At 42.6% G+C, this 12,316-nt stretch overlaps 2 protein-coding genes across 13 annotated transcripts in view; one reads left to right on the forward strand and one right to left on the reverse strand.

Annotated features, from left to right (window-relative positions):
* Positions 1 to 400: 400 nt before the first annotated feature.
* TEX47 (testis expressed 47) lies at positions 401 to 3,554 on the forward strand (the record flags this gene model as incomplete). The annotated part of the gene is made up of 6 exons (XM_082314174.1): positions 401 to 511; positions 591 to 666; positions 1,339 to 1,442; positions 1,825 to 1,889; positions 2,749 to 2,947; positions 3,375 to 3,554. The coding sequence occupies 6 exons, from the start codon at positions 401 to 403 to the stop codon at positions 3,552 to 3,554; spliced, it is 735 nt and encodes a 244-aa protein (XP_082170300.1).
* Positions 3,555 to 4,297: 743 nt separating this feature from the next.
* ARHGAP17 (Rho GTPase activating protein 17) overlaps positions 4,298 to 12,316 on the reverse strand; it is a 48,942-nt gene continuing 40,923 nt past the window's right edge. For 3 of the 12 annotated variants that reach the window (XM_082311406.1, XM_082311407.1, XM_082311404.1), the window contains 3 exons: positions 11,713 to 11,876; positions 10,684 to 11,304; positions 4,298 to 5,178 (listed from right to left, as the gene is read on the reverse strand). In XM_082311406.1, the coding sequence (XP_082167532.1) occupies positions 5,048 to 5,178; positions 10,684 to 11,304; positions 11,713 to 11,876 (916 nt within the window). In that variant the 3' untranslated portion in view covers positions 4,298 to 5,047. Of the gene's footprint in view, positions 5,179 to 5,395; positions 9,680 to 10,683; positions 11,305 to 11,712; positions 11,877 to 12,316 lie in introns of all 12 variants that reach the window. The other 9 variants (XR_014228137.1, XM_082311410.1, XM_082311409.1 and 6 more) reach the window with 9 other exon arrangements.

Consider the following 12,316-nt stretch of genomic DNA (forward strand, 5'->3'; position numbering starts at 1 on the left):
GCCAGGGACGAGGGCAGCGCAGGGCCTGGCGCACCCCTTCGCCTCCCGGGGGGGGCCGGGCACCCCGCAGCCACCCTGCGAGCACTGCAACGCCGCGAAAACCCTCGGCCGGGACCACCGACCACCTTCCGCCTCACGTCCATCCCCGGGGGAGGACAGGCGGGCCGGGCTGTGCTGGCCGCGTGATTCAGCCTGTCCCTCTCCTCCGGGGCTTTGTGTAGCTGCAGATAAACTATTAAAGAGCGAGAGCTGCTGCCTGCCTGCCTGCCTGCAGTGTGTGGGGGCCGCGGGGGCGGCTGGGGGGGCTGCCCCAGGCCTCGGGCCCAGCGCGGCCGCTCGCGGGCTCCACCGGCCGCTCCCGGGCTCCACCGGCCGCTCCCGGGCTCCAGGCCCCGCGGCCATGTCGGAGGAGGCCCCGGCGCTGGGGCGGGCGGACTCGCCGGAGCCGCCGGCGCTGGAGCGGCAGAGCCTGCTGGCCGTGCGGCGGGAGCGGCTGGACCGCGCCGCGCAGGTGGGGAGGCGGCGGCGGGGCCGGGGCTCCCCGCCCAGGGCCGGGCGGTGCGAGCGGGCCTCTCCGCTCCTCCCCGCAGTGCCGGTTCCCGCTCCACAGGCTGCTGGTGGTGGCCCGGCTGGGCGAGGGGGCGGCGGCGGCGGCGGAGGTGGCAGGTGGGTGCCCCGGCCGGGAGGGGACACGCAGCCCCCCGCGAATCCCCCGGCCCTGGCAGGGCGGGCGGGCCGGCAAGGGCCGCGGCGGCCGGGGACCTGCTGGGCCCTGGGGCTCAGGGAGTGCCGCCTCCTGTGCTGGCATTTCATGCTCATCTGCCATGCAGTTTCTAAGAATACATGAAATATTGCATGGTTGTAGCACCCACTAAAGCTTACGGCACTGCACGTGCACGGAGTAACGTAACGGGCAGTGTGGAGCAGGGATGCATAAAAGCCCTGTAGTAGCCCATCGGCTAGTGCCAATGTCCAGCAGAGGCAAGGGTTCAACTGCACATGCAAGACTTCTGAAGTGCTCTACATTTGGATCTACAAAATGTAACTGCATCTTCAGAGTAAACAAATGCTAATGGGAATTTTAGACTTTAGCTACTGAAATATCGCAGGGCTTGGTGCAGTTTTAGGCGCTAGTGTGAATTGCATTGGTGCATATGTCAAGAAGAGATTCCCATGGTAGCAATGCTTTCCTGTTTCTTCTGAATAATAAAAGCATAATCTGTGAATCTGTTGTCTGTGGCAGCAGAGGGAACACTGAACAGATCTCACAACACTTAACTTGCTGGAACTACCGCTATGAACAGTTTGACAAATGGCCAGTTTTTCTTTTGAAACAAGGTTATCACAGAGGACTGTTTGAAAATGCATTAGAAGACCACTCAAGAGAACAGGTCTCAGGTCTGCTACTTCTCTATTCCGGCTGTATTTTTCATGTAGTAGAGGTAAGTTACATAAATTCCTAGTGGGATCAAGTAACCTTGATTCATCGTTGTACAAATTTGGCTTCTAAGATCCAGCTAACTACAAATGTGTAACCATCTCTTACTCCATACCTAGGCTTAAAGACCTGAATAATGCTGTGGTGGGTTCAGTAGCTTACCTCTGGGATTTCCTCCCCCAATGCTTCAGATAACTGCCCCAGAACATTACTCTGACAGAATTAGATGACGTGTTCTGTCAGATGTAATAGGAACGACATGTGTTGTCCTCAGCACCTGTGACTCAAAGGGAAAGTCCATGTAGGGCAGCTGATGAATTATTTTTATATTCAGAAATTAGTTTGTAAAATGCAATTCTGTAAAAACTCTACCCTTTCCTCTGCAGTCTTGCAGTAGCACAATCCATCTCATCATCCAAGATTTAGCTTCTCTCCAAAATCAAGGTCATAGGTAAGTGTTTCATATCACTTGGATGAAACAAAATTTCAGCCAAAGTGGCAGAATGCTTCCTTAAGGTTAAACTGAACATAAGCTACGATTATATCAAGCCCATTGAATACCTGTTGATCACAGAGGAGCTGACATTTTCCAGCTAACATGACACATCTTTTCTGGACGCAGTCAGCAGCTGACCAGCTGATGGCAGGCTCTTCTCTTGCCCAGCCTTGCATTGGAGTCCATCTTCCAGACACCAAGACTTCAACTGTCAACAGCCTTCATAGGTTTCAGAAAGTAGGAAAATTCCTTCCTTAGGAATCAGCTGTTATTATTTCTGTACCCTGCTTCATAAACATTTGTAGATGTACATACCGGAATTCCAAAAATTATCTTTAGAGTACTAGTCACTGCCTTCCAGCCTGCTATTTGTCCTTTCAACACTACCCAACCAGTCCCACAGCATTCAGCCAATTACTGTCTTTAGCTTAACCTGGGTGTTGGTCTAGGGCCCCATATTAATTTACTGAAATCCTGGTTCATGAAAGCTGCATCATTTTCTTTGCTGTGAATGGAATTCCTATCAAAGCAAGCTACATCACACTCCTGCATTTGCTTATTAAATCCCTACTGCTCTTTTGCTCCTTGCATCTGACCAGTCTGCTCAAGACCCTTGCACAGTACGTCAGAGTACAATTAGAAAATGTTTCCGCTGGCTGGGGTGGGAGGGGTGCACCAAGCTGTATGCATACAATGCTCTAGCATAGCTATAGGAATGCAAACAACAACTCACAGCATGGTTTATAAAACTCGCCCGTCTGATAAAAACCTCCTTGCTGTACTTGAGGATGGAATTCACTCTCTTTCTACTCAGTGCTTTACTCCAGGAAATTAAAGTTTTAGTGGTGGCACATAACATCCCCACCAGACTGTTCCCAGACTGGTACGTGGCAACAGCAACGTCTCCCGTGACATGTCCGCAAGGCTCCACGCAATCACAGTCTACAGCAGAGGTGGTCGCAGAGTGCCTTACCCTCCTACTCAAACTGGCAGCCTATATTCAGAGTTTTGAGGTAAACTTCAAATAACTGGGGCTGTAAGAAATTTACCTAGTTTACCCCCATAAATCCCCCCAACCCACACCAGCAAGCAGCCGCACTTGTCTTTCAAGCAGAGTTTACAAGCATATGCACCCAAGAGGACTCTAAAAGCAGTGTTAATGCATTACAAAACCTCATTATTTTATTCCAAGTTTCTTTCTAGACCTCTGTAGGGTTATTTTGTGCAGCCATTTGATTGAACTAAGCTTAAAGCCAGGTGAGAGTCACTCGTGAAGCTGATACCTTACATTGTCTCCTACCCCTGCCCATTGCTGTGCACTCTTGGGAACACAGGATACAGTTGTGTTTGGTAGAGAAAGGCAAATTTCCTCAACTTTAACTGTGTCATAGCCCTGTGCTCTTACTGTGACTGCACTGAAATATGTTGTTTATTATCAAGGATGACAATGAAGATACGAATGAGAGTGTACACACTCTTGCACCCGAGCTGCTAATCCCGGCAGAGACAATTAACTATTTGTATAATGCTGAAGAATGTGCAAGTCCGGAAGATTTTCTGAGAATTTATTTAAGTCCTTCACAGCCTGCCCTGGATTCAGGTACACTGCATCCAGTTTGAGAGATAAATATCAAATTTAGTAACAGAACTAGAATTTGTGGCTCATAACACTGAATTTTGAGTTACAAGAGTTTGTTACAGTGCTAGCATAGTGACAGAGGAAAGCAGGTCTACACCCACTAACAGGGGTCATCTTCCCTGCAAGAGATGTCTGAACAGGAAACAACTGGGCAGCCACCGGGATTTCAAACTGGGGCATCAGCGAGATAGCAACTAAAATATATTTATCACGTCACCAAGTGCAATGTGTCTTGTCAAGACCTTTATGAAATGCACTTTTATTTTGTAGTTAATCTTGATGTCTAGTTTAATAACTTCAATAAAATGTATTATGGAGTATTAAGGAATTTATAGTTTAAGTAAATTAGTTTAAGTCTTTATATGAATGTTACCTCAATTGACTCGTTTCCCTCCCTCTTATTCACAGAAACTGTATGGCCTGTTCCATCTCATCTCTCTCCATGATACAGGCTGTATCCAGAGTTTCTCTGGGCAGCTGGACTCATTTGTGTTTAACATGAATCTACACATTAAAGAATAGATACATATTAATTCCCAGTATGCTTCCACTACAGTCCTTAGAAGAAGAACAGACTGAGCAGCCAGAGACTCATGAGCTACAAAAGCCCAGGCAATGATTGTGTAATCTTCAATGTTTACTGGAAGCAATGTTACTCACAAACTTGAATAAAGATGCCTTAAGTTGACAAAAGACAATCTTTAATTTTATAAATGTTCACCCAACTGACAAAGCCAAACATCTGTTTCAAAGTTCTTTCAAAATTCAACCATTTTCAATGAAAGCACAAAAAACACTTCCACAGTTTCATCTTGAAACAGTTGCAAGTTTCACATAAACAAAAGCAGGGCTTGGTTAATACAAATAACTATGAAATAAGTATTAAGTACTGATCATTAAGTAGCAATGAAATGATTAAAGATACAGTAAGTTTCCTTCTACAGTATGACAGTCCTTCAAGGCACTAGAGTACATCCACAGTTTTTGACAAGGCGACTGATAACCAGCAGTCACCACCAGCACTCTGGCATTTTTTGGTTCAGGTTTTAAAAAGAATCTGCAGCAAATCAGTGAGGGAATGTCTCTTGCAAGGCATCTCCTTGTAACGTCTAAGAACTAGAAATAAAAGTCTAACCGTGACATTAAAAAGATTACTTCCATAATACATGCACTTTAAATAACTAATGTTCTGCTTCTTACTCTTTTGGGATTTCTGCTAATACCATTTGTATTAGCAGCAATTATGCTTCCTATGCAAGTTTCTGCAGTAATTAATTCCTTCCATCCAAGATTTTGAAAACCATTGTTGAGACACAGATCATTAAACTTCTTCTGAATGGCTAAATCACTTTCTCTGTGATGCACAAGTCAAACTCTACACAGTTTTGCCATATCGTCAAAAGAAGCTTCTCACTGTTAGGTCTGTTAGTTTTCCCACCAGGAGAGGAACATTTAAAAAGTTTGAGAGTTTCCATTACAGAGCAGTGCTTTCCGTATCATTGTCAATATCGAGCATGAGATGGTTGTGCAGTTCTTTGTTTGCTGTCTCTGTAAGAAGCTCTGGAGAAGGATTTTGAAGTGGTTCTTGAATACTGGAATTAGAGTCTGCACAAAAAATGGAATAGCAAGTTTAGCACTCTGGACAGTGACATCTCATTCACTAGTGTATTTCTGGTACATTTCCTTAGAAAGAGAAGGGAAAGGAAAGATCAACAAAGGCTTTTCAAACAGAGGGCTGGCACATATGTGCACATACACACATGGACACAAAAAGGCTAAGCCAAACTAAAAAGCTTACGTCCGAGTGGCTTCTCCTACATACCTTTTTTTAGTCTTGTACATAATAAAAGAAAAACATTTCTTTCTGAAGAATGGAAGACAGCAAGTACGATTTAGTATCGGATTCCTCAATGCCCCTTAAGAGTAATACGTTACTCCAGACTTTCACATCAAAACACAATGGTCACTCAGCAAAAAAATTTGGCACCTAAATCATCAGCCAGGTAACCACCACCTAGGACTTTCATAGGAAGTCATAGGAACATGTATGGTGTCAAAAGGAGGCACTGTCACAAGAAGAGGAAAAAATTATTTAAACCAAACGCAGATTAAACACCTTTCCTGTGTATAAAAGGGAACATCATGTTCTTTGCCTCTTCTGAGGGGAGGAGAATTTTATTCAAGCCAAGCTGTCGAAGAAGGACCTCTAAATGTTGCATTTTTGGTGACTGACTGTACTGGTAGTTAGAAGACCAGAAAAATCTGTAACAGTTGAAAAAACATAACTGAAAATATTAAGTCAGTATTTTGGAAAGCTGATTTATAATATGCCACGACATCACTTACTGCAACACAGCAGCTGATCCAAATAGAAACTCATTTAGGTCACTTGAATCAATAAAGAATCCAAATAAATACCTTTCTTTTAAACATAGGTGGCATAGACGGGCATCCTATAAAGACTTTGACTCGTATCTCAAGCATTAAGTCTTAAATTTAGCCCAGAAGCTACTTTATAAATGTTCAAGTTGAAAGTTTCTGGGCTAAACGACATGGAAGAGGTGAAAGCAGATACAGAACTGAAGTCTGAGCGCAGCCTTCTCTGCTTCTCTCTCAGCCCACCACTAGTGCCAGCCAGCCTCACGCAACGTGTGCTAATTCTGCATTCAGTGCTGCTGTTAATGTAGGAGCTGGAACTCCATCACCTGGTGGCCTGGCACCAAAGGGCTTATCTTGTGCAGGACAGTTAAGTGTTCTCGCCCCTACTGCTGCAACTTTCTCAAAAACGTGATTCCAGGATTTATATTTTCTTGTGAGGTGCGAACTATAAATTTTCTCCCAAGTCTTGTATCACAGTCTTGGGGAATAGCATATTCTGCTAAGGTAGCGTTTCAGTGGTAAATGAAATCATCCAGAAGGCACAGAACAAACCATCAGTACTGTTATGACTTGTTACTTGGGGGGAATCTTTTAAATAGATTTCTCTCCCCAACCCTCATTCTCATTTTGAAAATCAGCATCCAGGTTAGTGGGCTATATCCAGTGAACAGTGCCTTGTGGCACCTACAAGACGGTCACTGTTCAACAGACCTTTGATAGCAATGAAGAAATAATTAGTGGGGCTATTTTAAAACCAAACCTTTTCACTTAGCCTCATATTCATGTGTTTAAACTAAGTCCCTGGTCCATGAAACCAAGTTTCATAATATCAGCAGGCCTCTTTTATCCCTACTGTATAACTGTTGTTTCTACAACAGATGACAATTTAAGTACTTTTAAAGTCAGTTGATTTAGACTTTAGATTTTCATCGTCATTTTTACTGTTGTTAACAGGAGCAACATTACATAGAAGAATAAACTGCAATCATGTGAGTTCCCAAATTCTTCGTGCATTTTTCCCTTACTCAAAATGTTCCATGCTGAGCTTGACCACAGAAGAGATGAACACAGAACCAAGAAGCAGAGGCACTGCACTCTCCCTAATATCTAACCATACCTACTGTTACCTTTGAACTTTCATTTAAAGTATGGTTCAAAAAGGTGTACTTCGACTTCAGATGCAGGCACAGAAATTCTCCCTACCACGAGTGCATGTTGAAGGATGAATCGGAAAAGGAGGTAACTGGAAGTGTGAGGTGACACAAGGAGGGAGTATTTGTGATGAACAACGGTACAGCTACTTCAAATACAAAATGAAACTCTATAAACACATGGATTTCTAGACAGGACTTTCTGTACGTGGAAAAAGTACAACGTGAAACTGGCCAGTTAAAACATGAATGACTTTACACATTCTAGTCTCCAATACTTTTAGTACGTTAATGTAAGAGCGAGCATCAAACAGCCATTCTTTTTGCATGCCACGCTAATGATAATGCAAGCAAGCAGTGTTATTTGTGACAGGTTAGTAGTGGGCATTAGCACACACATGATTATGAATTAGCAATGTTTTTGGCCAATCATATGCCTTTTCCTTACCATTGAACTTTCCAATACAGTTCCTACTGAATGCAGGTCAAACATCTAGATTATTTAATAAAATTTTTGATTAGAATATTCTTTTCTAGGGCTTATTACTTTCATACCATAAAGAGAATTTGAGGCATTACTAAAGTCCAGTACATGGACAAAAGGAATTCAACAGTATCCTGAAAACAATTCAGAATTCCTGTTCTGATATTATGAAGTATGCTGGCAACTTTATTTTGGCTTCCATTATTCCCATCTGTCTTCCCTTGCTCCACTATTTAAAGTTAAAATTAAAACCAGCTGTTTCACATTGTGAATTAGATAAGTCAGTCTATAATAAGTGCTTATATGTGCACGTGTAAATGTTAGAGCAGATACTCTTATGTAATACGCAGTGGTGTTAATTCAGAACAAATATTAATCCTGGAAAAGGTGGATAATCCTGTACCAAGTGTACTGCTGTAGGTAAGCCTGAGTATCACTTCTACTGTTCCCTAGGTGGGTTTTTTTGCAAAACATACTAGATTTTCTAGGTTCCTTTATCAGTTTTGCTAGAAAATCCTTCATCAGCTTTCTTATATTGGCTTTCCTGCATGGCAGCTTTCATACTATTGTTTACCGTACACAACTTACACAGCCAATTTGCTACGGTTTGCACTTGAAAGGAATATTAAGTCTCTCCAGTTTTAACACTGTTTCATTTCAACACTGTTGAATTTTTTTTTTATTTTTACCTACAGACTTCAGGACAGTTGTGTACCTGTTATGCCTGTAACTTAGCTGAAAAGGAGTCACACTATGTTGTATTCACAGTCCATATATAACCTCAGTTGTGCCAATTGCTCCCCTATGGCAGATGCCTCCCTTGTGTAACTTAAACTCCCCCACTAACAAAGCAGCCCCCTGCACACCAGCTAGATATTGTTTAGAAGGCAAGTATTTGTCCAGTTACTTTGGGGAAAAACAAATCCTGTTTGTCTGCTATCATTAAAGCAATTTCCTCAGAACCAGAAAAATTCCCAAATGGAAACAAACATGGTCAACCTATGAAACATGACTTAGAAATTAAGGTTAAGTCTTTCTGTTAAGTTTGATTCATCAGCACTGTTCCCATTCTTAACTTATTTGTAAGTGCTGTAAAGATTCAGACCCTTCAGACCCCAGCCTTATTTATGAATTCAGTTTTGAAATAAATTGCTCTTGTATTTTAAAGATACTGGCAAAAAGAACAGAAGTACAATAAGGAAAAGTCTGTTATTTTAAAAAGCAAAGCTACTTTTTAGTTGCTTAAGCAGCTCATTTACTGCTAGTTTCTCGAATTTAAGAAAACTGTACTTCCAACTTGACTTCTCAATCCAATACTAATTTCGGTCTTTCCTGTAAGCAGTCAAATCTTGATATAATTCGGGAATGCAGCCTCAACTTTTTCAGCCTGTCATGCAGTTGTTACCTTAAAAAGGTAGCATCTCTAGCCCATTACATATAAATAGTAAGATTATTAATGTGTCGTTTGGCAGCTGCGATTGAACAGACTAGTACTATTAGTGAGGCTGGAGCTGACAGAATGCAAATGCAAACACGCCAGGATGCAGATGCTGCTGGGTGCTTTTCTGCAAAGGGTTTTAGTCACATGAACGTGTATTTTGCCAAATAAATTCCAAGTAGTTAAAAATAACTGAAAACCTAAAGTGAAAGCTACATTAAAATGCAACCATAAACCACTGAATTGTAGGAAAAAAACATGGGCTTCAATATTTGCCTGCATTGATGAGAACCAACCCGTTTTAAATGGGTCACTACTTCACACTTGACTTGTGGACTAGTAGTTCTGGTGACTTTGTGTGAAGTGTTACTCACTTCATTATAGTTATTTTTTCAATTTATTTTAAGGTATAACTTAATGTTCGCAGGACTATTAACATTAAGCAGCACAGGTCTTAAAAATCTCTTACAAACAGAATGATATGTAGTAATGAGAGAACACAGAGAGCACATATTCCAAAGCGCATATACAAAATAAAGCTACAAATAAAATATTGCTGTGCGGGAGCATTTTAGCTTATATTGCATGTTTCTGGTAAGTACAAACCTTATTCGCAGTAACCATCCCCACCTGTGAAGGCATCATGGGGTAAAGCTGTTAGGCAACAGAATTTATAATTTGCATTCCAATACATTAGTCTTATTCTAGAGAAGCTGCAGTGTCATTGGAAAGTTTTAACCACCATTAAATATAAGTAGATTTAAAAGCATTAGTCTCCTACATTCATTATCTCTCCCTTCAGAATTTCCTAAAATAAGCAGAGACTCAGCAGGAGAACATTTCAGGATCTGCTAGTATTGACTGTCCTCAGCAGTTACCTTTCCCCCCCTGCAAGAGTTCACGTTATCCCTATCAAAGTAGTAACTACAAGCTTCACGAAGTTCCTGTGAGAAGACAGAAAGTTTCTCTTTACTTCACAAATGTCTCAAAAGAGAAAAAGAAGGCTGCATTTAAAATATGAAGATCTATCTAGAAATTGACCTAAGATATACAGTTAAGTGTATGGATTCTTCAGCTTCAGGATGTCCAACTTAAAAGCACATCAGAAGACGTCATTCTCACAAGGTGAAACATTCACTGTGTTAGTATCTGGCCTATTAGAACATGTATCAGTGACCACTTTTGGCATTTTATTATCTTCTGTATGTGCTGAAATATACTATCCTCGGCTACGCCTTCTCCCTCCTCCAAATATTTGGGCTTTTGGCAACAGATGTATAAGCATAATTGAAACTGCCATGATGTTGAGCTTGGAGAAAGCCCTAGGGAGTTGGTTGCTATAATAGTGTTTTGCTTCCAAAGCAGGGGGGAAAAAAAAAAAAAAAAAAAAAAGTAAGTAATCTACACTTCCCCCCAAACCCCTCTGCCTCAGGAATGACGACCTTCGCTATGGAAGTGCTCCAAATCCTTGTGCACAGAACAGATGGGTGGGCATTTTAACTGGAAACGAGCAATTTAGTATTTTAACTGGGTTTTGTGGTTTTCAGTCCCGTCCGTGTGTCCCCGTCCCCCCCCCCCCCCCGCCCTTACAGTTACAGACATTATTTTCTTCATTTCCACTCCCTGAGGAGACACCGAATATGAAAGAATCCACTCACCAGTTACTATTTTGGAAGCTGTTTGCGTGGAATTTGCAATAATACCATCTCCAGCCAGCTGAGAAGGAGGATGAGGCGGAGGGGGAACACTAGGTCTATTTCTGGGTTTTGGTACCGGCCGTGGCCTTGGCAGTGTACCACTCTGAGGTGGAGAGTGAGACTGGGAGGTTTCTTGAGTAGATGGCTGTGGCTGTGATGATGGGGAACTAGCATTATGTTTTCCTAGAGGGGGTGTATCGGGTGGTGTTGGAGTCTGTGGAGGAGTGTAACAGGGCTGCTCTGGTCCATGCTCACTGCTGGGTGCAGCAGGAGGAGATGCTTGACTGTTTGATTTGGGCTGCAGTGGAGGAGTAGCAGCCTGTGTTGGGGGCTGTGGTGGTGGATGGCTGGGAGCTTGTATTGGGGAAAGGCTGCTGGAATATCTCCGAGGTGCAGAAACCTGGGAAGTGGAGGTTTGGGCTGCTCCTTGGTTTGCATGTTGAGCAGGAGGAGAAGAACTTCTAGCAGGTGGTTTTGGAGAGACAGAAGGTGGCTGAGCAGCTGGGGCAGAACTTTGGCTTCCTGGCTGCCCTGGCGGTGGGTTGGCTGGCTTGGGAGGGGCTGGTGCAGGCTTTTTAACAGCTGTTAAGAGAAGAGGTGAGATTTCATGGTTGTATATTGTGAAACCGAACTCCTGAAAGAAAGAAATTAGTAGCAAAAAAGAATACTGGAGTACATTATCAAAATAAAATGGTAAATTATCAAATAAAAGCAATATCAATAGGAAGCAACAGAAATGTGTCACAGGTTTACTAATCAATAACCTTTGAGTGATTTTGTTAAACAGCATTGGTAGCATTACTACAAGCATTTGTGAAAGAGTCCAAAAGTCAAAGATGCATTTAGCTAGGCCTTAGTGAAATGCAAGCAAATTCAACTGTTGTCTGCAATAAAGGAAGAGATGCTGACAAAGTTATTTTAGTAAGCATTTTTTTTGCAGAACATAAAGAATCGGAACTTAGTAGCTTGAAAAACAAATGAAAAACACACCTCTCCTCATTGAGTGGGGACTGGGACCTGCTGCATTCTGTGGCTGATTAACAGAAAGCTGATTAGTGCTGCTTGTTGACTGGTTCTGGACAGTGCCCGCATGCCCACCATTTCTCACGGGTGGAGGAGTAGCTGAAGATGTGTTGTCCTTAGGTTTTGAGGTACTGAAAATTAAAAATCCTAAATTAGAAGATGATTGTAAAATGCCTTGCCCAGATCAGCTGCACCCGCTCAGGTTTACATTATGAACTATGCTACGGTTCTGGCCCTCAAACGCTTCAGAAAAACTTCTGCGCTGGCTGGTATTTACTGACAGACTGAACGGTGCTACAACTCTTCAAACAAGTGGCAAGTAGGCTTTAGGCAAGCCTGTACAAAAGATTAATTACCAAAACTAAATCAGGAATCCAAGTAGTTCTGCAGTGTCACAATACCTGTTTGAATGCAGTACTGATACCTAGGAGTACAGTCTCCATGCTAACGCACCCTCAGTGCATTTGCAGATCCTTTAAAACAGACTCCCAACATGAAAGTTCATATAAAATTACTTCTCCAATTTCCCCATTGAAATATACCTATTACCCCTACAACTGTTGGCCTTTTC

This window comes from Platalea leucorodia, assembly GCF_965183815.1.
Source record: "Platalea leucorodia genome assembly, chromosome: 5".
NCBI lineage: Eukaryota > Metazoa > Chordata > Aves > Pelecaniformes > Threskiornithidae > Platalea > Platalea leucorodia.